General features: G+C 39.0%; 1 protein-coding gene and 1 long non-coding RNA gene across 6 annotated transcripts in view; one reads left to right on the forward strand and one right to left on the reverse strand.

Annotated features, from left to right (window-relative positions):
• Positions 1–532: 532 nt before the first annotated feature.
• On the reverse strand, positions 533–8,895 carry LOC106999390 (uncharacterized). The gene is made up of 3 exons (XR_013396160.1): positions 8,759–8,895; positions 8,292–8,552; positions 533–978 (listed from the first exon to the last, which is right to left on the reverse strand). It is a non-coding gene; the product is annotated as an uncharacterized LOC106999390 (long non-coding RNA).
• A 63-nt stretch (positions 8,896–8,958) lies between these two features.
• NUBPL (NUBP iron-sulfur cluster assembly factor, mitochondrial) overlaps positions 8,959–27,373 on the forward strand; it is a 295,919-nt gene continuing 277,504 nt past the window's right edge. For 3 of the 5 annotated variants that reach the window (XM_077940878.1, XM_077940880.1, XM_015143512.3), the window contains exons 1-3: positions 8,959–9,105; positions 9,591–9,738; positions 12,580–12,614. In XM_077940878.1, coding sequence (XP_077797004.1) covers positions 8,998–9,105; positions 9,591–9,738; positions 12,580–12,614 — 291 coding nt within the window. In that variant the 5' untranslated portion in view covers positions 8,959–8,997. The remainder of the gene's footprint in view (positions 9,106–9,590; positions 9,739–12,579; positions 12,615–27,373) is intronic. The other 2 variants (XM_077940881.1, XM_077940879.1) reach the window with 1 other exon arrangement.

Consider the following 27,373-nt stretch of genomic DNA (forward strand, 5'->3'; position numbering starts at 1 on the left):
GAATGCTTCATATGTACTGAATCTTTTTTCATGAACTAGACTGATTTAAAATGATGCAGTTAGCAGTTATTTAGGGTGTCATTGGAAAATTCTTGTATTTTATTTATACATTATGTACAAAAAACTGCCTTCTTCATACTTGTATCCAGATTACCTACATAATTGAAGAATGATGATGAACTGCTAATGTAGACAGAGAATGGAGATGAAACTAATTTCTTATATAACCACTGAAGAGAACACTGGTCATGGAGAGAAGAGCAGAATAAGAATTATAATCATGTTTAATTTTTCTTTCACTTGGAAATGACTTGAGTGGGTTCAACCATTACTAAGAAAAATAGAATTTGATTTGTGAAACAAAGAGATCTTTCAATTCACTGAAAGCAGATTGAAGAATCTCTTTGTTTCACAAATGTCTCTATTCTCTAGTGTCTAATATTAAAATATTATTTTATGGGGGTTGGCAATTAATATTATAAAATAAATGAATTATTAATAGTTAATAACATTTAATAACTCTCAAAAAAGATTCAAAATACACAAAGGCTTTAATTTTGTAACAAAAAAATGTGCAATTTTTTCCACAAATGGCAAAAAAGAATTGCTCACAAGAAACTATACATTGACTATAGACTTATTAAAATCCAGGTTATTGAGTATTAGTTATCTATTGCTGCACAAAAGATTGCACAAACTTGGTGGTTTAAGACAATATGCATTGATTATCACACAGTATCTGTGGGTCAGGAATCTGGACACAACTTGAGTCCTTTGCTTCATGATCTCTCACAAGACTGCAGGGAAGAATCTGCTTCCAGTCTCACATGGTTGCTGGCAGAATTCAGTTTCTTGCAGGCTGTTGGACTGAGGGCATCAGCTCTCTGTTGGCTATTGGCTGTTCTTTGCCACATGGGCTTTTCCACAGGGCATTTCACAACATGATAGCTTGCTTTATCAGAGCCAGTTGAGGGTCTCCTAGAAAGACAGAAATTACCATGTTATGTAATATAATCATAGAAGTGATATCTATCAGTTTTGTTGTATTTTATTGATTAGAAGCAAGTTCTAGGTCCTGCTCACTCTTGGGAGGGACTTACACAAGGGTGAGAATACCAAGAGGTTAGGATCACTGGGGGCCATCTTAGAGTCTGTTGAAAAAGAATGGATTAATTAGACATATTGCAGAGCAAAAAGAGAGGGTAAACTCAGATGCTCATTAACAATTCATATCCAATTAATTCTATAATCCAGAAGCAATTGGTGGGAATGGCTTAATAGAATTTCTAGTTAGCTATATAGTATCACAAACTAATAAGCACAAGGTACTAAGTACATTATTTTCTTCTTCTATGATTCTGCTCTGTCTCCAGTGCTGTCAGCTATGAAATGAGAGAGCCTCCCATCAGACCCTGGAAAAGATGTAAAGAGCTGTATTTCAGAAGAATATAGCAGAAGAATACAAATCTTAAAAAATTTTTTTTGAGTAATGTATTTCATCAGCAAATGCTATCAATTTTGTTACACTGGTAACAGATATCTATGGAAAATGAAATTCTCAACAGCACATTGCTAACATGTTCCCCCACAAAAACAGCCATGGTTACATAAAATAGAAATTCTTGCACATGATTAGCAATTTGCAAAATAGATTAAATGTGGCATTGATATAGTAAAGCCTTTGATAGCTGACAAAACTTTATCAGGTATCTAAAAGAGCTGTTCAAATTTCTAACCAGGTCGGAACACTAGCTATTACACTCCTTTAAACAATTACGCCCCAAATTAACATCTTATATGCAAAAACATTTTGTCTGTTTTGAAGACTAACAAAGACTGGAAAAGCATGAGAAAGATGAGTAGTTATCACTTCAACAGTGTTTGGATTATTGAGTTATGGTTAATGGATGGTCTTTAATAGGATTTACAAAGCTAGTATCATAGATGGTCAGGGAAATCCTCTTTCTAAACATTGTATAGTTAAGTCACAGAAGATGCTGTGGAAAATAGACCCAAATAGTGCCTATAAGTGTAGTTGGTATGAATTGGAGCACTATAAGCAGTGATAGAGCTGTGTGGAAGACAGAAGACAAACATCACACTTTTAAGTTTGCCAGTCTACCCTGGAATAAATTGATGTTATAAGCCTTGATGTTTGTATTTCTTCTCTACTGCTCTAAATGAGAATATAGGATGTATTTTGAGAGTACAGTAAATTGTAGGAGTTCCTCACTTGCATAAATGGATTGAACAGGGCCAGGCACAGTGGTTCACGCCTGTAATCCTGGCACTTTGGGAGGATGAGTGGGGAGAAGTGCCTGAGCTCAGGAGTTCAAGACCAGCCTGGGAAACATGGGAAGACCCTGTCTCTATGAATGAATGAATAACTAAATAAATAAATGGATTTAATGAATTCTGGACCTGTTGTATTTATCACATATCATGTATCATATCTTTATGTATGGTTAATACATTCTAAATAGAAGAGATTAATAAATGAATCAACAAGATTGGGTACCAGAACACCAAGTTGATAAGATATTATCCAAGCCACATGATTATAGAGAACATCCTCACATTTTGGTAGCAGCATAAAACAGACAAACATCTACATTATCACATTTTCCCTGAAAAAAACAGAACTTCACATGAGCTGAAATGAATGCTTGGTATCTTGATGAATCTCTGTCATTGTCCTTGGTATGTCCTCTAAAGTAAAAACAGGAAAATCCTCTTCTGAATACCTAATGAAGTCAGGTTACAGCAAAGTATTGTAGAAACTTATGTTCTCTAGTCTCTAAGACAGAATTGAAAGGTGGGAGGGGCTTGGCTAAAGGAATACTTTTTGGTACTGGAGAAAATGAAAAAGCAAAAACATGAGAATTCTGGGGTCCCGTGTGTAGCAAATATTTGTCTTGGATGACAGATTTTTTTTCCAAATTCTGATTGTGTGGCTCCTATTTCAGGATGGGCTCTTTGAAGCTTTAAACATTAAACAGAGACCATATTCAGATACAAAGCAAGCCTGTGACCTTTGTCCAAGGATTCAGTTCAGTCTTGTAAATCAGAAATTCAAATGTCAAATCATTCATGATTTATTCAGCTTTGGATATGGGCATTTAGAAACACATTCTGTCAAAGTATAGAGGTGTATTTTTAGTCATTTGAGGCATATTCTCTGAAGTCTATCCCATCTACAAAGATACATACATTTCCTTTATGTAATTTTAAATTATAAGAAAGGGGAACTTCTTTGACAGGACAGTTTATGAGAGTTAAGATGCTGAAAGGTCAGCAAAGTCTTTGATATGGGAAAGACCATGAATTTCTAGATCATGTTTCATATTGAGAGAGTGGCTCATTGTGAGAGTTATTCACTTAAACAGATTTATTCTATATTTTAATGTGCAAATTAGTATTCAATGTATCTAAGAGACAGTTTCATGCTTGGAGCCATGAACAGGGAGGTTTGAAATCACCCTGTGAGGCAAAGTAGGGTCAATTAAGGGGGTTGCCATTTAGACAAGTCCCATAGATGGGATAAGGTTTTCTTTATGGTAAGCCTTTGGATAATATGAGAAGGTCGGTTGTGGACAGTAACCTCAAACTAAGGAACTGAAATAAATTTCTGAGCTTTATTGAGTATATTCAACAGAGACAGGAAACGGTCCAAGATACCCTATTCTTCCTTAGTGAGTTGAGCAAGGGAGTGGATCATATGTTCTCAGCTGACATTGACACAGTCTGAAGCCTATTGAAAGGGAATGAGGTAGGCTTCTTATCTGTGAGGGAATCTGAAATTTCAGTGAGTCCTTAGTCACCTAAGAAGGGTTGTCTTTTGTGAGGAACGAGGGGCAAGGTATAAATCCTTCCTTTTTAGAAAACAATACAAGGTATTACTCTAGACATAATTAGGAGATATTCAAAAGAATCTTCATTTTGATCAGTATGTATTTATTTATTTGTAAATTTCTGTCAGGGTGGGGAAAAATATTGTTCAATACAGATTCCATCAGGATTGTAGCTAAGTCACAGAGAGCCTATGCAGTGTCCAAATATCCACATGCTGAGGTGAATTTCATCCTCAAGGTATTTATCTATGCATACCATCTTCCATGGAGATGCTAATAACTAACCGTGCAGGTTGTTGCCAAGTGTTCCCTAATTCTTGACCTTAAGGACTCTTTAGTATCAGCATTCTCTTAGCCACTTTGTGGCTCACTCAGATCTATCTATCTGCCTAAACATAACACTCAACCATTCTTATTCTGTGGTTCTGCCACTGCACCAAGCTCCACCTGGTAATGGGGACATTGATTCTGTTGTTTTCACATTCCCCAAGCTGATTTGGGGTTCTGTTGTCCCCCCTGCTGACTAGAGATTAGTCATGCGTGAACAGGAGAGAGGTAGTCTCAGAGTATGGGAGTCCTTCTTACTCACTGTAACAGGCACAGATTATTGTAGCTCAAAGAACAGAAATCCTAGCCAACAGTGGGTTAAATATCTCACACAACCAGAGGTCTGGACATGCAGACCAGGACTGGTATAGCAGCTTAGTTACACTGCCAAGAATTAATCTTCCTGCCCTATTTCCTCTTTGTCTTCCTCAGCTTTTGGCTTCTGTTATTGTGGTTGTCACTATTGTGCTTTTCATGTTCACAAGATGACTGCCACATCTCCATGTCACATCCACGGTCAAGGTGGGAAAAAGGAGTAGCACCAACCATGTTCTACTCAATCAGAAAAAGAAAACTTTCTCAGAAACTCCCCAGAAAAATTTCCTTTACCACATTGGGTTAGCCAACTACAAATGACTGGCACAAGAACTCACGGATATTTAAGTTCTCAGTTTTCTTCGCATTCTCTTCATCCCTCATAATCCCAGGAAACTTGATATAGTCTGTCTAGGACAGATACTGACTTGGCTCATTGACTACCCGCTTACAGTCACATTCTCCATTGCTTTCCTCTACTGTGTAGGTTAGAGAGCTCTAAATGCTTAATTTCTCAGTTTCTCTTGGTTCTAAGGATGGTCATGTGACCTGGTTCTAGCCAATTGGATGTGTGTGTGTGTCTTCCTTTCCTGAATAAAAAAGGCAAAGGCTCATTAGGAAATGCTCTTTGTCATTCCCTTCTCTTCCTGTATGGAACACAGCTTTGATACCTGAAGGTACAACAAACATCTCATGACTATGAGGAGATGAAAATGGATACCGAGGATACCAAGCTGGTGGAACAAAAAGAATTAATTTGGAACAGATGGCACTATGGATTCATCGTATTGGACCTGTGTGATCTAATTCTGAACTTTTCTTTTCTTTTCTTTTCTTTTTGAGACAGAGTCTCACTCTGTCGCCCAGGCTGGAGTGCAGTGGTGCAATCTCGGTTCATTGCAAGTGAACATTATCAGATTTGTGTTTCAGAAATACCACTATGATTACTGGGTTAAAAAAGAAATGGATCAGCAGGGCAAGATCAGAGACAAGGAGACATGAGGTCTCTCTCTTGAAGGCTTGACTTAACATCTCTAAATTTCACTTTGTTATCAATAAAATAGATAATACCTACTTGTATGGTTGTTGTGAGGTTGAACTTAAGATAATGCATGTAGAACACCTGTCACATAGTTAGTAATTGTTAGATATTGTGGTAATTATTGGTTGTGTATAGGTTTATGACATGAGCAACTGGATGAATTCCCTGAGAGAAAACATGAGGAGCAAGTGAGAATAATGGCTGAATCATTACTTTGGTTACCTTTCCCCAGATTAAAATTTTAGGAGAATAGTAGAGATGTTTCTTCTCCAAAAGACACTGACACACATATACACATCCATGGCCTCCTTTCAAAAGGGTGTTCTCCTTTGGTCCTAAGAATTGCTAAGTCATTTGACTCCATTCCCAAGGTCACTAATTGGACTAAAGACTGATGTACAACCAAAAAATGGACCAATCAGATTATTTCTCCAGAAAGTTTGGAAAATAAAAGTAACAGATATTAGTCAGTCTTAGTTTGTCTTTGAGTGAATAAGGTTGAAATTACTGTTTTCTACTATGTGCACACAGAAACAGATAAAGCCAATGCAAGAGAGAAGAAGAAAGTAGATCATAAGAGATCGTGTTACCACAGAGGAAAGGGAGAAGAGCTGCACTGGTTCATAACTTTTCAGTTCCTGGTTCCAGTTCATAATGAGGTTCAACCAGACTTCTTATCCTTAGGTCCATAAGATATACTTACATATACCCAATAAATTTACTGTATTAGCCTAATTTGGATGGGTTTCTGTGTATTTGTAACTATGCTGAGATATATTTCTAAATATGTGTCAAGGATTTTCTCCCTATAATTCCTTGTATCTCACATAGCCCTTCCCCATTTGGACAAATTATATGGAATCATTTTCTGACACAGCAAAATGTCTGACCCAATAAAAATGTCAAAGAAAAGAGATTGTTTTCTTGGTTTTGAATTTTGGAAGTTGGGACCTTTTAGGAGAATAGAGACAGCTCTGGAAAAGACAATAGATTGGAAGACCTATATAGTGATATAAAAACATGATTTCTTGCCTATATTAGTTAGGATTACATTTGGCTGCAAGTAGCAGAAGACTCTACAATTGTCTTAAACAAGTAGGAGTATATCAGTCTTATATGAAAAGTTCAGAATTAGGGCTGGGCGCGGTGGCTCACACCTGTAATCCCAGCACTTTGGGAGGCCGAGGCGGGCGGATCACGAGGTCAGGAGATGGAGACCATCCTGGCTAACATGGTGAAACCCCGTCTCTACTAAAAATACAAAAATTTAGCCAGGCGTGGTGGCGGGCGCCTGTAGTCCCAGCTACTCAGGAGGCTGAGGCAGGAGAATGGCGTGAACCTGGGAGGCGGAGTGTGCAGTGAACCAAGATCACACCACTGCACTCCAGCCTGAGCGACAAAGCAAGACTCTGTCTCAAAAAAAAAAAAAAAAAGCTTCTATAGTTCCCTTAGGATAAAGTCCAAATTTCTTTACAAGATATACAGCCTTTCTTGATTTAGGCAACCTGCATCTAACCAACCTTCACTCCATCCTCATCTCTTTCAGTCACTCTGTCCTAAGTTGCACAGATCATTTACAGTTCTTAACAGTTCAGAAAAGAAATGCATTTTCTACTCCTCTTGTACTCTCTCTTCTTTCTTCTTTCATCTTTCTTCCTCCTACTCTCTTCTTCTTTCTTCTTCCTTCTTTCTTTTCCTTTTTATTTCCTCCTCCTCCTTCCTCCTTCCTTCTTTCTTCTTCTTCTGACAAGGTGCCACTCTGCTGCCCACACTGGAGTGCAGTGGTGCAATCATACTTCACTGCATCACATCCTTGAACTCCTGGGCTCAAGCAATCCTCTTGCTTCGGCCTCCCAGTGTTGGAATTACAGGCATAAGCCACCATGCCTAGCCTTAGCAGTCCATTTCTAACCTCTTTACAACAATCTCCTTGCCATTCTCCCAGCTAACTTCTACACATTATTCACATTCAGGATTCAGCTTAGATGTTACCTTATTTAGAAGCTTCCCCTGATTGAATCGAGTGCCCTGTCTTTGTATCACTTTGTCCTTTCTCCTGTATCACTCAATGCTTTTCTCCTGTACTTACCATACTATACTGCAATTTTTTTTTTGTTAACTTATTCTGTCTTTTGCACTGGATTGTAAAGTCCTTTAGTGGAGGAATTATGTCTGTCTCCATGCTGAATACTTTAAATCTATTGTAGTACTTGGTACATAGTAATTGCTTAACGAATATTTGTTAAATAAATGAGTCTTAAGTCTGGAAGAACTTGCAAAGCTATCTGGAAAGAAATAGATATTCATCATTTCTTGTTTAGTGAATAGATTATTCTGACAGCTATTCACCTTATCTCTATGCTTTTGGCCTTCAGTTTATAAAAATTAATATTTGAGAAAACATATCATAAAATAATATAATTAGAAAGTGATATAAAAATAAGCTAAAATTCTAAGACAAAGAAAGCTGACTGAAACAATAATTTTGCTGGATGGACTGAAGGAGACAACAGCAAGGAACTGAATGTCTTTTCAGAGCTTACTAAATAGAATGTACTTTGCTGGTAAATCTCATTTAATCCTCACAGTCGTTCTTTCTGGTTGATACATTATGCCTGTATTAAAGATAAGGAAATTAAAGATCAGATTAGAGCAAAATAAGCTGAATGATCTCGTATCTAAGAAGCAAATGAAAGAAATAAAAATCAACCCTAGAGAGTATTAGGAAGAATATGTGAATGTAAACCATCCCTTACCTCAAAGGATCCTTTTTCTAGGTCTGGGCATCACCTTTTGAGCTTTCTCTCTCAACTGCATTGTATGTAGGGATACTTGCTTTCTTCCACCAAGATAAATTCCACTTCCTTACTCAAGTTCCTTCTTGAGCAAAACTTGCTTCATCAGATTTGTTTTCTGATTTAGGTAAACTTTTTCAAGTCTAGTAAAGCAACCTGCCCTCTCTTTCAGGGAACTGTCAGCAACACAAGCCGTGAATACCAACGCAAAACAGACTCTCACTGTAGATCACACAGGAAAAAATAAAATAAAAAGATAAAATCCTTAACAGTGGTAGTATTTAAATGACCATATACTGCTTAATAAGAAATCCTGGAGTCATTTTCAAGTTCCCCCATTTCCTACTTTTGTTAAGCTGGGTCAAGTCTCTTTAAACTTTCTCCGTTTTCTTGTCCATAAAGAGTATACTAGCAAGTCTTCTGCCTACCTCGGGACTTCTGTAAGGATCATACGAGATGTTGTATATGACAGCACTTCACAAACGTTTAGTAAAACGCTGCAAAATATTTGTAGCTGGCTATAAACAAGATGATGCAGATTGGGTTCTTGAGCGAACAAACCAAGATCGGTTGCTAGGAAGAGAAAGCCGAGCGTTGCTACGTGACGTCATCACCCCGCGCCACCCGCGACAGTTTCCGGGCAGGGATCACAGCCCCGTTCCGAGTCATGGGGATTTGGCGGCGTCTGCTGCTTTTTGGTGGGGTGTCGCTCCGGGCTGGTGGCGGGGCCACTGCCCCGCTTGGGGGAAGCCGAGCGATGGTTTGTCGGCGCCAGGTCCGTGGTGCTGCAGGGCAGGGGGAAGCGGGCTGACAGAGATGCTGGGCTGCAGGGCTGCCTCAGTTCCTGAGACCCCCAATGTGCTGAACGTGCCTACTTTTCAGGCAGACCCAGGCTGAGGCGTGGCGGGACTTGAAACACAACGTAGATGTGGTATTCTACATTGCTTTCTTGGTTTTGGGTTATTTAAGTAAATAGATAAAAGAAAAGCAAAACACGTGGAAGCCTTATCTCCGTAAAGAGGCAGCGTTTTTGCATTTTTAAACGTTCAGCGTATCCTTGTAGAAAAATTTCAATTTAAGCCATATGTCTTTACAATTGTTATCAGTAGAAGTAGGTAAATGTCTCCAAAGTGGAGATGAGCAGAATTAGAAAAGAAAGCCCTCTTAATTGCAAACCCCAGATTGTTTTTACTTTTACAATGTGATGATGGAGATGGCTTATTTAAAACGGCTTATTATTATTATTATTATTTTTTAAAGTTATCTGGCGCCGAGAGTGAGACCCTAAAACAAAGAAGAACACAGATCATGTCCCGAGGACTTCCAAAGCAGAAACCAATAGAAGGTGTTAAACAAGTTATAGTTGTGGCTTCTGGAAAGGGTGGAGTCGGAAAATCTACTACAGCAGGTATTATAGGATATTAATTCTATTCCTGATTCAGAACTTATGCCAACTGGTAGGTGCACACTATTAAAATTATAGTTTTGTGTTTTAAAAATGTATTTGTGAAGTTCCTAACATCTGATTCCTTAGTTTCAGGAGTTGGTAGCGGGTAGACGCTTAGATTTTGGAGTTAGACAAAACTAGGTACTAGCTGGGTCTCCTACCCCTTAACTCAGGAAAAAGTTGCCAGATTGTGCAGCAAATCTTCAGTTCACTTAACTGTAAAATGGAGATGATAACTTCTTTCATAAGATGGTTATTCAAATTGCACAAGCTAACCACTTAGCTTAGTGTTTACTAGTGTTCAATAATTGGTTGCTGTTATTTTTAAAACATCTAGTAACTTTTTTTTTTTTTTTTTTTGAGATGGAGTCTCCCTCTGTCACCCAGGTTGGAGTGCAGTGGCGCAATCTCTGCTCGCTGCAAGCTCCGCCTCCCGGGTTCACTCCATTCTCCTGCCTCAGCCTCCCAAGTAGCTGGGACTACAGGCGCCCGCCACCATGCCCGGCTAATTTTTTTGTGTTTTTAGTAGAGACAGAGTTTCACCGTGTTACCCAGGATGGTCTCCATCTCCTGACCTCGTGATCCGCCCGTGTCAGCCTCCCAAAGTGCTGGGATTACAGGTGTGAACCACCTCGCCTGGCCTATTAGCTCATTTTTTCCCCATTTTTATCAGAAGGGAATTGTGGAAGAATTTGTCAGATGTTTTGAAAAAGTTAAGATTTACCAAATGTTGTATTTGTGGTAGATCCCTAATCCATTACTATTTGATAGACACCATATTGTTAAAAAAAGATTAATAATCTGTTCTTAATGAATTCATGTGCTATCCTGCACATTTTTCCTTTCTTTCCTAAAGATTTACAATTGATCTAGTTGCTTTTAAAATTTAGAAGCTCTTAGTTTTTGGTTCTAGAACCTACGTATTCCAGTTTCTTGAAAATTTGGAGTACACTTTCCAGTTTTCAGTGGTTTGAATCCTTTTACATGCTCTGTGATTACTTGAACTGGATAAGGATGGAAGGTGTTTTCATGATTGTAGCCATAAGTTCTTTGGGTTTTGTAATTTGTTGGGTCTGTAGGCTGGCACTTGTTTAAGATTGTTTATTATTTTTAGTTGGAAGATGATCTGTTGCCATGAAATGTGAAAGCATTTAAACAGGAAAATGTATGAGAAAGTGTACATGTAACACTTAGTGGGTGCTTCAGTAAATGTCCCTTTCTCACTTTTTTCTGTTAACATTATGCCATCTGTCCCGAACAGCTGGCCCATACTTTTTCGTAACAGCTCAGTGAACATATCTAAATCTTAAAAATAGATTATTTTTATGTAACTCTATTGGTATTATTAATATATTTCCTTTACTTATATGTATTTATTCCTGCCTCAAACTACTTCAAAATACTTCCCATTTGAATATACATGCTAGAGCTGTTTCAGATTAGAATGATGACATTTGACTAATACAAATATGCTCAGTGATTCTGTTGTTTAAATGTAGGAAGAACCTAACTCTAAAATGAATTAGCCTCTGAAAGTTTCTGCCTTAAAGTTGGATTATGTGTAACCTATCTTGTACCTGAAATTCGGAATTTTATAACTTATAAAAATGAATTTATCAAGTCTATACCCTAGGCTAAGTATTTTACGTACAATATTTCATTTAATCCGGATCACAGTTATGAAGTAGGCATGGTTTTCATTTTATAGAAGAGAAAACAGACTTATGGGTAAAATAACCTACTCAATAGTACACAATAGAAGGTGGCAGAGCTGGGATTTGAACCAGGTCTGCCTGAAAAACTTATGCTCTTAACTAGTTTGAAGAAAATAACCCTGACATGGTTTATACCGTTGTTCTGTAGGGAAATGTGATTCACATTATGAGGGCCTATTTGTTGATCAGTTTTTGAATTGTGTTACTTTTGGAATTCTCTTCTCAGATGTAGCATATTCCTATTGCTGGGCTAAAGCTGGTTTTGGGACTACTGCTTTCTTTCTTTATGGGATTCATCTGGGATTCATTGGCATAAGCAGTTTGGGAACACATTTTACTCTCTTACGTTTTACACTTTTCCCTTCCCTCTGTGCACAGTAGTCCAGCCTTTCATATACATGAGTATTTATGAATTAGATACTTGGAACTCCTGTAATACCAGCATTTATTTTTAAAAGGCAGTAGGGGCAGGATGTGGTGGCTTATGCTTGTAATGCCAGCACTTTGGGAGGCTGAGGTGGGAGGATTGCTTGAGCTGGGGAGTTCGAGACCAGTCTGGGCAACATGGCAAGACCCTGTCTGTACAAAAGAAAAATTAGCTGGGTGTGGTGGTGTGCACCTGTGGTCCCAACTCCAACCTGGGGGACAGAGTATACTAATCATAAATGTAAGGCAATGAGATTGTGTACATTGTTAAAAATAAAAGGATAATTTTTCTATAAAATATGCTTTTGAAAATAATTGAATTATATATTCTGTTAACATGATTTAAAAAAACTAAGTGGATTATTTGAACAAAATTGTAACAGAAATGGATTTTTAAAAATGTTAGTTTTGGGGCATGCATTTATTATTGCATTTATTGGAAAATTACTTTTTTATTTTTCTTTTTACTTTGTGTGTTCCTCCATGTGCTTGCTCTTTACAATTAAGGGATATATGTTAAAAATTTATATGCTTAGGTTATTACATGAAAATATTAAAATTACATGAAATTATTAAAAATTACATGAAAATATTAAAAGATAAAATGAATTTTAATAGAAAGAAAGTTACTAAATTCAATGACTATTTTTGTTTCTTACAGTGAATCTTGCACTTGCACTAGCAGCGAATGATTCGGTAGGTGTTTATTAATAGAAATATTAATTTATTAAAATGTTTTTAAGGCAGTGATAAAGAGCATATTGGTGTTTTCTATTTACTCTTGTCAGAAGCTATAGTGTAGTTGTAGTGAGTTGCATATCTTTAAGGAGCTCAATGCTGCCATCACTACTGGTTACATTTAATAATAATAATGTATTTAAGTGTTGACCATATATTGTTTGTTATATATCCCACAAGAGGCTTTGATGTTCTTTATATCCTAAACCAATTTTGCCTTTATGATTTACAGAAGCATTATTCTGGGTTCAGTTTTTAAGTGTTAGGAATTAAGTTTTTTTAAGGGTAAAGATATTCTAAAAGTAGTGCATATCCGTTAAAACTATTCAAATGGAATACATGTGTAATATAAAACTGAAAGTTTATGCGTTCCTTTCAGTTCCAGAGAATTAACTTAGGCTATAGTTTTATGTATCTCCTGTCAGCTCTTCCTTTCTCCATATAAAAATCTAAAAAAGTGTACATATATGTGTGTGTGCATACATCTTTCCATGATGTGCCTCATTCTTAATGGCTGCTGGATTAATGGTCAATGGTAATATATTTAACCAGTTCTCATTTGATGAAATATTTAGGTTGGTTCCCATTTTTTCCCTACTCTAAATGATGCTATGGTGGAGTTCTTATATAGTATTCTTATATACTAAGTGATGACATTTTTGTAGGATAGACTCCTAGGAGTAAAACTACTAGGTCAAAAGATATTCCCACTTTAAATTCTACTCCTAAAAGTTTGCTTGTAAAAAATTTCAGTTCCATTCTTTCCCTTGTCAGAAGAAAAAAAAAATTCAGCTATAGTCTATGGGAGTATCCATTTTTCATAGTCTCATTATTGTTAGATGTTATCTTTTTAAATATTAAAAAATAAAAACATTGAACTTATTTGCAACTCCATAAATTATCAGCTACTTAATGAAAAGGCACACACGTATTTCAGAATCGATTTTAATTTCTCCTTCCTATTTTATAGAACACAGGCAAGAATCCATACCTATTTTATAGAATGCAGGCAAGAATCATTTAATATGTTTAACTGTGGCTATATTACTAACTTATTTTCTACCCTTACTATGTAACTTCAGTTCCTAATAAATAGCACATATGAAAAAATAATGTGTGGTACCTCTATAAGTATGATATCAATATATGGAGTCCAGAATCTGCCAGACCCCGGAACTAGACATAGTTATTCATGTCTTCTGATGCTTGGCTGTATATTTCTGAAAATTGGAAACTAATAGACAAGATTTATAATATTTTGGTTATGTAAATTTTACTCACCATAGAAACAGGTAGCATAAAAGGACTTTTAGGGAAGAAAATGTAATTATGTTTCTCTAAAGTTGTACTTCTAGAAAGAGAAGATTCCAATGTCAAGATCAAATTTTTCCTTAAAAATTTTTTTTTCAACTTGCTTCCTTTTATGGGGGACCTACTTTCATGTATCCCATCTTGTCCTCTTTCTTGAATTCTTTTTTTGTTTTTCTGAAGGACGTCCTTGAGTCCTTATATAGTTTGGTAGGCAGAACAATGGCCTGCCAAAAATGTCCACATCCTAATTCCTGGAACCTGTAAATATGTTAGTTTTCCTGCCAAAAGGAACTTTGCTGGTGTTAGTCACACCAGCAAAATTAAAGATCTTGAGATGGGAAGATTATCCTGGATTATCTGGCTAGGTCCACTTAAAGATCCTTACAAATGAAAGGTGGAGGTAGGTCAGACTTGATAAAAGAAGGATTCAATCCACCATTGCTGGCCTTGAAGATAGAAGGGGACCACTAATCAAGGAATGTAGCCAGCTTCTAGAAGCCAGAAAAGACAAAGAAACTGATTTTTCCTTAAAGCTTCCAGAAGGTATGTAATTCTGCCAACACCTTAATTTTAGCTCCTTGAGACCTATTTGGACTTCTGTGATAGTATTTTATAGAAGTAGGAAACTAATACATATAGGAACTAAATTTGCTTGTTTCTTTAATTTCCAAAGGTGTCTTTATCTTCGTTATTTGATAGTTTAACTAGATTCTAGTTAACTATAGAATTCCAGGTTCAAAATAATTTTCTCTCTGAACTTTGAAAACAACATTCCATTTTCTTCTAGGATGCTAATGAAATGTCTGATGCTAGTCTGATTCATATTCCTTTGTAATAACAAGTGGGCCGGGCGCGGTGGCTCAAGCCTGTAATCCCAGCACTTTGGGAGGCCGAGACGGGCGGATCACAAGGTCAGGAGATCGAGACCATCCTGGCTAACACGGTGAAACCCCGTCTCTACTAAAAAAAAAATGCAAAAAAACTAGCCGGGCGGGTTGGCGGGCGCCTGTAGTCCCAGCTACTCGGGAGGCTGAGGTAGGCGGGTTGGCGGGCGCCTGTAGTCCCAGCTACTCGGGAGGCTGAGGTAGGAGAATGGCGTAAACCCGGGAGGCGGAGCTTGCAGTGAGCTGAGATCCGGCCACTGCACCCCAGCCTGGGCGACAGAGCAAGACTCCGTCTCAAAAAAAAAAAAAACAAGTGTTTTACCTCTCAAAGATTTTAAGCTTTTCTTTATGTCTTTTACGTTTAAAAGTGCCACAAACATGCGTCTAGTTATTGGCTTAACCTGCGTGGAATTTGGCCCTGCAGTATCAAGCTTTGAGTATTTTTCAGCATAGGAAAAATTTCTTCTGCTCATCGATTATGTTTTGTGATGTGTTTGTTCTGTCTCCAGAAACCTATTAGGTAGCTACTGACCTTTATGCTTGTTAATTTTTCTGTCATATTTTGATCTCTTTGTCTTTTGCTCTGTGTTTTGAAAGATGTCTTGAGTATTTTTCACACTGCTGTATTGGACTTTAGTTGTTATTAGGTTCTTCTGATTTTGTTTTTCATTTGGCAATTATATTTTTTTCCAATTTTCCAGAACTATTTCTTATTTTCCACTTACTGTTCCTAAAAAAAGAAAAAAAAAGGTTGTGCCATTCTCTTGAATCTCTCTGAGGATGCTAATTGGAATTAATAAAAAGTGTTTTTCTTAGTGACCTCTACTTACTTAGGATGGTTCTTCTAATGTGGCTGTTGACCAGCAGGATCAGCTTTACCTGGGAACTTGTTAGACATATAAAATCTCGAGCCCCACCCTAGACTTACTGAATCAGAAACTGTGGGGATAGAGATCTGCAATCTGTGTTTTAACCATCCCCCTAGGCGATTTTGATGCATGCCAAAGTTTAAGAACCATGGATCTAGAATTTTTAACTTCTAATCTGCTAATGTCACCCTCTTTTGTTTTCTAGTGTAGTTATGGTTTTATTTAGTTTTAGACTATTTTGTTTCCTTGTCATTTCAATGGAATTTGGAAGAGAAGGGAGATAAACATATATGTTTAGGCAATCTTATTGAGATAAGAGCCAGAAATATGTTTTTTTCCCTAGTAATTTTGATGACGGCACTTAGTTACCCTAGAAAAAGGACCCTGTCTTCCTTAAGGAAGGAAACAGGGAAAATTCAATGGGTAGGAAGGTAGATACATTTGTAGGTGCGGACCTCTTTTAATTTGGTTATCATTGCAGCCAAAGCTTTGAGTCTTATAGACAATGTGAAGTAACTATGTAATAAGGGATCAAAGGATGAAAAAAAACAGTTAACTCATTTCCTGTTTAGAGAAAAAAAGTACAGCTCGCTGCCAGCACTCATTTATCTTTACATAAACATGCTCTTTGAGGCTGAACCAAATCTGACTGATTTTCAATGTGAAAATAAAACAGAAAAACTCTTCTTGGAGTTATTTCTAAACAGAACTAACATTAGAATTGTCTGAATCATCAGAATTGTCCATTTTAGAAAAATTGGATTCATCAAATGAATCTTTGGCCAACAACTGTTCGAGGATGATATTAACATCACACTTAGGAATGGTACGTTTTCTAGGATTTGACATTTTCAGTGATTGAGAATTACTATATTTTGTAAATTGAAATGCCACTACTAAAAACAGAATGCTATAAATAGAATGATGTCTTTTGTTTCCAAAGTTTATATACTAGAATGATGTGAAAATAATAATAATAAAAGCAAGATGTTTCATGGAGTGACAAGATCTTATAAGTTAAGGTTGTAGGCCTAGGGGAAACAGGTCCAGGAAGTATTCATTTTACTTTTCATGTTGTACTTAGTAATATCTGAAGTGGATTGTGTAAGCCCCAGGGAGATTTGCAAGACAGTCCATTGGGATGTAGACAGAACATTTTTCTTTTCTATTTGAATTAATTTTTATCTTAATTTTTGTGTGTATATACCTTATATATGGTATTAGTATAGTAGCTCTAATATAATGTATAAACAAATATATTAACATTTTGAGGATGTATGCCCAAATACCTTTTAAAAAACTGATTGGGGTACATGATCAGAAAAGTTTGAATGTCACTGGTCTAGGCTAAATGAGTTTCTGGGCTGGACTGTATGCCCAGTTCTAAAGAAGACTACCTCGTGGATTGAGGTTTTTTTTTTTTTTTTGAGATAGGATCTCACTCTGTTGCCCAGGCTGGAGTGCAGTGGTGTGATCTCGGCTCACTGCAACCTCTGCCTCCCGGGTTCAAGTGATTCTCACACCTCAGCCTCCTGAGCAGCTGGGATTACAGGTGCCCCCCACAATATCCAGCTAATTTTTGTATTTTTAGTAGAGATGGGGTTTCACCATGTTGGTCAGGCTGGTCTCAGACTCCTGACCTCAAGCAATCTGCCCACTTCTGCCTCCCAAAGTGTTGAAGTTACAGGCGTGAGCCACCGCGCCTGGCCTGCAGTGAGGTTTTAAAAGCATTATAGGAATAGGGTGTAGATTTTTCCTGCCTTTTCCTTGCCTTTTGTACTTTCCTTTGAGGATGTGGATGGGTAGTATTGCAGAGCAAAATCTGGGGATCATGTGTACTATGCATATAAATATTGCAACCAATGGTGTGCCTGAGCCAGTGCATACTGGCTTGTGAGAGCCGATTGTTAAATTTTCGGTGAATTTTGCAAACCAACTCATGTTGTTAGCTTGAAATAGGCCAATGATGGGAATATTTAAACCATGGAACTTGGCAAACACTGAAAATCATGCCCACTACCCCAAGCCAGTTGTTAGACATTTAATGGTACCAACTGATTGTACATATTGACAGCCTTATTTTTTGATTTTTCTTTTTTCTCTTTCTTAAAAACATCCTTATTATGGATCTCATTCTTTTACGGCATAAATTTGATGCACAGTATGGAAGAGCACTGAGACTGGGAGAGGGAAACTTGAAGACCATCAGAAACCATTGATAAGCTCTGTGAGATTCCTAAGTCAGTTCATTTGAATTCATTTTAGTTCAACAAACATTTATTGAGCACCTCTAACACTCATTGCCAGACACTGGGGGAATATAAAGAAAAATAAACATATACTGTGAAAGCTCATAGCCTGCTCAGATTACATTCACAAAAGTGTTTAGTATATATAAATATGTTGTATATTTATATAAGCGTATGTCTGTGTGTATGTGTCTATATTTTTTTGGTATATAGTTGAAACTGGTTTAATAGTTTCTTTTGTGAGTAAGAAAGTTTAATTAAAACAACATTTAATAAGGTTTTATTAAGATTGCTTCATAACAAAGTAGACACCAGTGTGCTCTTAAAGGTTTTATAATCTGATGAAGACAAAAGGAAGACGAATGTTTTAAAATGATGAGATATATTCAGTGTCACATATAGTAGTAAATCTGCCCAAGATGAGTAGCTTTTATTCCAGAGTAAAGCAGTATTGTTTTAAGTAGAGCATTTCCATGAACATAATTATATTTGATTCTCACAGAAACCTGTAATGCAGTCCACGTAGTAGTTATCAGTTTTACAGTCTTTATTGATTCTCCCCTAATATCCTTGCCACATTTCATCAGCAAACAAATATCCCTTTTTCTATCTCTGCAAAATTTTTCTAGTATGTATTGTTCTATTTCCACTGTTCCTATTTTAATTAGGGCACACATTAGTTTTTGGTCATTCATTCATTTATGCCTGAAACAATTATAGAGTGCCTACTCTGTCCCAAGTACTGTGTTAGTTCTGAAGATACAAAAATGAATGAGACACAGAATCCCTGCCTTTAAGGAACTCATAGACTAGCATCCCACTGCAGTGACCTTTTACCTGCCTGTACTTACTTAAATCCTTCTAGTACATAATGCCAGACTTCTCTCACTATTGAAATCACATTACTCCCTTGCTCAGAGTCATAGCTGGATGCTTTTGCTGATATTCAATATCCTCTGCCATCTGGCTTCAATCTATCTTTCTGGGTTTATCTTTAGCTATTCTTCTAAATGGCTTCTATGCTCTAGCTAATCTGGGTTACTTGCCAAAGTCAGTCTAGGCTGGATATACTATTCTTGATAGCTTGCAGTCATTCTTCTGCTTGTCTACTGGAATGTTTGTTACCTTTCACCAGCTTTATGTGTCCTATCTTTCAGGCTTCCTTATATGGCTGTGCTGGTTATATCCTGTACAAGGTTGCTTGTTGAGAGGATTGAGTGATGATAGAAATGCAGGCTACCCTCCTCTTGATGTGTACCTCTTGTTCTCTTGTTTATGATCTGTCAAAAAAACAAAACTAAACAAAAGATGTGCACCCGTGGGCTGCTTTGTAATTCACACAAAGGCACTGTATGAGCTAGCCTTGCTCAGAAGGGTAGCTCATTGAAGTGTTCCCTGAATTCTGGCCAAGTGAGGGTCTTTTCTTTTTTTTTTTTTCCTTACTCTATTACCCAGGCTAGAGTGCAGTGGCGTGATCTCGGCTCACTGCAACCTCCGCCTCCTGAATTCAAGTGATTATCCTGCCTCAGCCTCCCAAGTAGCTGGGACTACAGGCAAATACCACCATGCCCAGCTAATTTTTGTATTTTTTGTAGAGATGGGGTTTCATCATGTTGGCCAGGCTGGTCTCGAACTTCTGATCTCAGGTGATCTTCCCACCTCAGCCTCCCAAAGTGCTGGGATTGCAGGCGTGAGCCACTGCGCCTGGCCTGGCCCTTTCTTCATCTTTTGAAATCTAGTAACACTTTTGATTTGTATTATTATTGCATTCATGCAGCCACTCTGATAATTTTTATAATAGGAAATAATATAACTAACTTTCATGGAGCATTCATTATGTGTCAAGCACTGTTATATGTGCTTTCCATGGACTATTTTAATCCTCATGACATGGTTCTTAGTTCATTTACTCTTCATAGCAACCTTGTGGGAATAAGTACTATTGTGATCCCCACTTTAGTTGAGGAAGCAGAAACACCTATAGGTTAAGTAATTTGCCTCAAGTCACCCAGAAAGCAAGCGGCAGAGCTAAGGTTCGAATGCCAACCTAGATCCGGTGCTCTTAACGTACTTGGTGTATTGCTCCTATTTTAGCTAGATTCTTTTTTTTTTTTTTTTGAGAGAATCTTGCTCTGTCGCCCAGGCTGGAGTGCAGTGGCGCAATCTCAGCTCACTGCAAGCTCCGCCTCCTGGGTTCACGCCTTTCTCCTGCCTCAGCCTCCCGAGTAGCCGGGACTACAGGGGCCTGCCACCACACCTGTCTAATTTTTTGTATTTTTAGTAGAGACAAGGTTTCACCGTGTTAGCCAGGATGGTCTCGATCTCCTGACCTCGTGATCCGCCCGTGTCAGCCTCCCAAAGTGTTGGGATTACAGGCGTGAGCCACCGCGCCCGGCCTAGCTAGATTCTTATGATTAAGAACTAGGTTGTCTTTATTCTTGGCTACCCTCAGCAGCTAGCACAATGCCTTATGACTTAGGAAATACATGGTAAATATTTGCTATACGTATGATTGCACAGGCAGATTTGGAAATATTAAGTGTAAAGTTTCGTTTTGCTTTATTTTTTGTGAGAAGCGGTGTGGGAAGGAGGCGTTTGTTGCGACTTAGTGGCCTACACACTGTTCTTTTCGTGCTTCTTAAAAGATGATGTACAGTCATGCTTTATGATGGGGGTACCTTCTGAGAAATGCATCATTAGGCGACTTCATTTTTGTATGAACTGCATAGAGTGTGCTTAAACAAAGCGAGATAGTATAGCCTACTATATACCTAAGCTATATGGTATAACCGATTTGTCCTGGGCTATAAACCTGTATAGCATGTTACTGTACTGAATACTGTAGACATTTGCAACACAATGGTAAATATTTATGTATCTAAACAAAGACAAGGTACAGTAAAAATGCAGTATAAAAGATAAAAAATGGTGCCCCTACATAGGGCACTTACCATGATTGGAGCTTGCAGGACTGATAGTTGTTCTGGGTGAGTCAGTGAGTGAGTGGTGAGTGAATATGAAGGCCTAGGGCATTACTGTACACTTCTGTACAAGTAGCAGCACAGTAGGTTTGTTTACACCAACATCACCATAAACACGTGAATCATGTGTTGTGCTGTGATGTTATGGTGGCTGTGCCATCACTAGGCAATGGGTATCTTTTAGCTCCATTATAATCTTATGTCACCACTGTCGTATATGCAGTCCATTGTTGACTGAAATGTTGTTATGGGGTATATGTCTGTATTGCATGATTCTACTTGGCCCTTTTCTCGTTTTAGACTCTACCTAGTGATGTCAGCTTTTCCTACTGCTCTGGTTACTACTCATGTGCCTTTACTCCAAATGCATCACCAGCCTGCAAATTTCTCTTAGGCACCAGTCTGGTCTGTCTGGTTTTCTACTGTAGATGTCTATTTTAATGCTTTATAAGCATTTCAAACTCAACATGTGTAAAACCAAACTCTTCATCCCTGTAACTGTCTTTGTCTCATGGAAGTCTGTCTACCTATCTATGTTTGTTAGTGGAATATAGCTGAAAGAGTCATACAGTTATCTTCCATTCCCAAATCAATTACCTGTTCCTGTTGCTTCTGCCACTTAAAGTTTTATACACCGTGTCCTCTTATTTCGTTCCCTAATGCTACTGCTTTATTTGAATCCATATTGTGGATCTTCTGTGATGACTTGTCTTACTATTATTCCAGCATTAGGTTATTCTTGTTCTCTATTTTCTCTGCTATGATGCCTTGAGGAAAAGATGAACACTTCCTACATTATTGTATAAAGTTTGTTTACTATCTCCTCTGCTAGTGTGCGAACCTTTAGGGGACAATAGTTTTGGTTTTATTCCTTTATTATCCTTGGTGCCTTGTCCAGTAATGGAACATAGTAGGTTCTTGATAAATGTTGGTAGTGACTGTGGAGCATGTTAAGTGAAGAGTGGCCACAAATGAATGAATGAGTGAGTAAATAAATAAATAAAATATACAAAGCAAATTCCAAGTGTTGGATAAGGTGCCTATAGTTTGTTCAATACATATTATGCTTTTTTTTTTTTTTTCCCCAGAGCTGATGGAAGTGATGAAAATCGAACTGAGATAATGTATATGAAGTGCTTAGCACAGTGGCTGACCTATTATCAGTTTGAAATAAGTTTTTAGTATTGCTAGCTAAATAAAAGCTTTTTGTAAGTAATATTTCAAAATAAATCAGTGCACATCTTATGTACTCGAATCTTTTTTCTTTTTTTTGAGACAGAGTCTTACTGTGTTGCCCAGGCTGGAGTGCAAGTAGTACGATCTTGACTCACTATAACGTCTGTCTCCCGGGTTCAGGCGATTCTCGTGCCTCAGCCTCCTGAGAAGCTGGGAGTGCAGGTGTGTACCACCACGTTTGGCTAATTTTTTGTATTTTTTTAGAGACAAGCTTTTGCCATGTTTGCCAGGCTGGTCTTGAACTCCTGGCATCAAGAAATCTGCCCGCCTTGGCCTCCCAAAGTGCTGGGATTACAGGTGTAAGCTACTGTGCCTGGCCTACTCGATTCTTTTTTTTTTTTTTTTTTTTTGAGAGACAGAGTCTTGCTCTGTTGCCCAGGCTGGAGTACAGTGGCCTGGTCTTAGCTCACTGCAATCTCTGCCTCCCGGGTTTAGGTGATTCTCCTGCCTTAGCCTTCTGAGTAGATGGGATTACAGGCACATGCCCAGCTAATTTTTGTATTTTTAGTGAGATGGGGCTTCATCATCTTGGCCAGGCTGGTCTTGAACTCCTGACCTCAGGTGATCCGCCTACCTCGGCCTCTCAAAGTGCTGGGATTACAGGAGTGAGCCACTGCGCTCGGCTGGCCTACTCGATTCTTTTAGCAAAACTTATTTTACATTTTTACATATTTTCCATTGCTACAAGGAATCATTAACCAGAATTTTAATTGGACTTAAAGATGGGAGAGAAAGCAGTCTTATCTTCAAAGAGTTTATGTTTCTTCTGTTATTTCTTTTTTATTGGTTTATATCAAAGTATTTATTTTTTTCTCATGATCACATAATATCTTAGCACTTACTCTTCCTAGATGTACTACTTTTTCCACAAATTATTATGAGTGGTTATTTAAACATAATTAAGTTTATCTTTAGCCCTTTGAAGTTCTGTAATCATGTTAGAACAAACTAACAAATTTTAGTTCAAGATTTAGGTTTTGATTTTTGAAAAGTTCAACAGTCTTAAGTCAAAATGTATTTTGCAACACCATTTATAACACTATGATTTTCTTCATTAATAAATATGTATATAGTAGTTAATAGTCCAGCCTTTTGGTGTGAGATACACCTGGGCTTGATTCTGGCTTTGCCTCTTGCAAACTCTGCGACTTTTGCCTGTACCTACCTAATAACGTTGTTGTGAATATTAAAGGAAATAACGCATGTAAAGCACTTAGCACAGTGTCTGGCATACAGTAAATGCTAATAAGAGTTGTTCTTATTAGCTGCATGTTATTATAATCTGGAATATTAGTTATGTGAATTTGGAGTAAATATGAATGAAAATATGTTTCTCACAATTACATATGGGAAATCCTGATGTATACTACTTAGTTCAAGTTTATAAGGTTGGAGGTACATCTTTTCTTTGATACATGTGTTGTAAAGGGATTATGCTATATTAAATTAACCAATTCTTAATGCTTTTATTATAGCTTGGATGTATATACAATACATAACATTTCTTATGAAAAAAATTTTGTTTCAGTATTGTGGTTAGCCGTTTTGGAGGAAAGCTATGCTATTTTTCTTTAGAGTATAGTTATTTTAAAGCTAGAGCAGAAACTAGGGCAAAAGGTCAGATTCAGAAGGAACAATTGCAAAATCATTGTTTTTTGCTTTTTTTTTTTTTTTTTGAGACGGAGTCTCACTCTGTTGCCCAGGCTGGAGTGTGGTGGCGTGATCTCTCCACTGCAAGCTCCGCCTCCTGGGTTCACACCATTCTCTTGCCTCAGCCTCCCAAGTAGCTGGGACTACAGGCGCCCGCCACCACACCTGGCTAATTTTTTATATTTTTTAGTAGAGACGGGGTTTTACCGTGTTTGCCAGGATGGTCTTGATCTCCTGACCTTGTGATCCGCCCGCCTCAGCCTCCCAAAGTGCTGGGATTATAGTCGTGAGCCACCGCTCCCAGCCTAGTTTTTGCTTTTTGCTTGTCATTTCAAAGGTAATTCTTGGTAAGAGATGTGTTTTCTATTTGTAAGTACATTTGAATTCACACATTTCATATTCACTGAGAGAGGGGCTCAGAAACTATATTTATAATTATAAAGCAAAACTCTTTACTAAAACTAAGAATATTTGCAGAATAAGAAATGGAAATACTCATTATAATTAAGTTTCTCGTGAATATTTGATAATTGTGACATCTACACACACACTTTCATACATTCATTTACCAAATGTTTGCTAATGGCCTGTCATTGCTGAGGTGCTCTGATTGGCATGGGGGATATAAAATGGAAAGAGCCCTGCCCTTGTCCTTTTCTTCATTTATTTTTAGAGACAGTGTCTTGTTCTGTGGCCAGGCTGGAGTGCAGTGGCATGATTATAGCTCACTGCAGCCTTGAACCCTTGGGCTCAAGCAATCCTCCTGCTTCAGCCTCCTGAGTAGCTGGGACTATAGGTATGTGCCACCATGCCTGGCTAATTTTTTATTTTTGGCAGAGACAGGATCTCACTATGTTGCCCAGGCTGATCTGAAACTCTTGGGCTTAAGTCATCTTCCTGCCTTAGCCTCACAAAGTGCTGGGATTACAGGTATGTGCCGTCAGGCTTAGCTTTATCTTAGTTGATGTGTAGTCTAGAGACTATTTGGGAGATTGTTGTTTCCAGTTTGCTCCAGGCTCTCTAAATGACTCGATGATTGCTTAACTATCTCCAGTCTACTTGTCATTTACCACAGATGCTCTTCCAAATAGTTCCCACTTTTATCAGGTCCTCTATCCAATTCCAGTTTCCTTATTCCTAGCACATGGTCTTGATTTCTATTGTGTCCAGAATTGGTGGGTTCTTGGTCTCGCAGACTTCAAGAATGAAGCCGCGGACCCTTGTGATGAGTTTACAGTTCTTAAAGATGGTGTGTCCGGAGTTTGTTCCTTCAGATGTTCAGTTGTGTTTGGAGCTTCTTCCTTCTGGTGGGTTCGTGGTCTCGCTGACGGGAATGAAGCTGCAGATCTTCACGGTGAGTGTTACAGCTCTTAAAGGCGGCGCGTCTGGAGTTGTTCGTTCCTCCCGGTGGGTGGGTTCGTGGTCTCGCTGGCCTCAGGAGTGAAGCTGCAGACCTTTGCTGTGAGTGTTACAGCTCTTAAAGGCAGTGTGGACCCAAAGAGTGAGCAGCAGCAAGATTTATTGTAAAGAGCGAAAGAATAAAGCTTCCACAGTGTGGAAGGAGACACTAGCGGGTTGCCCTTGCCTGGCTTGGGCAGCCTGCTTTTATTCCCTTATGTGACCGCACGCACATCCTGCTGATTGGTCCATTTTGACAGAGTTCTGATTGGTATGTTTACAATCCTTTAGCTAGACACAGAGTGCTAGACAGAAAAGTTCTCCAAGTCCCCACTAGGTTAGCTAGATACAGAGTAGTGATTGGTGTATTTACAAACCTTGAGCTAGACCCAGAGTACTGATTGGTGTATTTACAAACCCTGAGCTAGACACAGAGTGCTGATTGGTGCGTTTACAATCCTTTAGCTAGACATAAAGGTTCTCCAAGTCCCCACTAGACTCAGGAGCCCAGTTGGCTTCATGTGGATCCTGCACCGGGGCCACGGGTGGAGCTGCTTGCCATTCCCGCGCCATGCATCCGTACTCCTCAGGCCCGGGCGGCTGATGGGACCAAGCGCCACAGAGCAGGGAGCAGCGCTCGTTGGGGAGGCTCGGGCTGCGCGGAAGCCCACCGCCAGGGGGGTGGTTTGGGCATGGCGAGCTGCAGGTCCCGAGCCCTGCCCCGCGGGGAGGCGGCTGAGGCTTGGCGAGAATTCAAGTGTGGTGTATGTGGGCAGGCAGTGCTGGGGGACCTGGTGCAACCTCTGCAGCTGCTGGCCCGGATGCTAAGCCCCTCACTGCCCTGGGCCAGCGGCGCTGGCTGGCCATTCCGAGTGTGGGGCCCACTGGAACTTGCACTGGCCTGTGAGCGCAGTGCGCAGTCCTGGTTCCTGCCGGTGCCTCTCCCTCCACACCTCCCCAGCAAGCAGAGGGAGCTGGCTCTGTCCTCGGCCAGCCCAGAGAGGGGCACCCACAGTGCAGTGGCGGGCTGAAGGGCTCCTCAAGCACCGCCAGAGTGGATGCCGAGGCCAAGGAGGTGCCAAGAGTGAGGGCTGCTAGCACATTGTCACCTCTCAATCACCCCTCGAAACATGACACCCCAACTGCTGTTGGGAATTTGGCCTATGACCGCTCTAGCTACTTCCTGCTGGATGGGGGCGATGAAGGGGCCCTGCAGTTGTAGTGTCCTCCAGAGGGGAGCTCTCTAGGTCAGTGAAAGTGCCAGCGGGTCAGTCCAGGGGTCCTAGGTAGAAGTTGTTAGTTGAGCTCATTTCGGGTTCCGTTTGTAAGACTATCTGTAGCTTGATGGCCTCGATTCTAGAGGAAACAAATTTGACAAGAAGGTTAAAGATACAGGGCCCAAAGGCGAGTAACAGCAAGATGGCTGCCACGGGACCTAGAAAGAGGAGAAGCCCTGTTACCCAACTCCAGAGGTTGGTATCTGATTTCAGAAGCCTTTTCCTGTATGCCGAGTGGCATCTCGTACTATCCGTGACTGGTTAGTGTAAAAACAACACTCTTCCCCTAAGAAGGTGCAGAGTCCTCCTTTCTCAGCAGTGAGGAGGTCTAGGCCTTGGCGGTTTTGGAGAGTCACTGCTGCTAAAGAGTCTATTTGGGATTGTAAAGTAAGGATAGATTTCATTATTTCTTGCAAACTGTCTGAGAAATCCTTTGAAAGTGTGTGGTAGCAGGATAATGAAGTAGATAAACCAGCCATTCCAGTTCCTGTGGCAATAGCCATTCCTAACCCTGGAAGTAGGGGTATTAGTTGTATGGCTGTGCACTGACAGACTTGAGCTTTGAGGGGTACTGATAAGGTCTGATTTCCTGGGGCAATATTAATGTTGGGACTTAGAAAGACTAAGGTGTAGGTGCCTGTTCAGTTAGTGAGGAGGCAGATATAGGTTGACGTTCCACATAAGAAGACTATGCCTTGGCTGGATAGACATTTAGAAATTAACCCTGGGGGCTTTTAAAGGAATAGGGTACACTGTTTTTTCGTACTACTTCCATCTATCTTTCTTTTTCTTCGACTTCTTTGTGTCTCTCTTTCTGACTCTCTTTCTGTCTTTCCTTCTTTGTCTCTCTGTCTCTTCCTCT

The sequence above is a fragment of the Macaca mulatta genome, chromosome 7 (genome assembly GCF_049350105.2).
Source record: "Macaca mulatta isolate MMU2019108-1 chromosome 7, T2T-MMU8v2.0, whole genome shotgun sequence".
Taxonomy (NCBI): Eukaryota; Metazoa; Chordata; class Mammalia; order Primates; family Cercopithecidae; genus Macaca; species Macaca mulatta.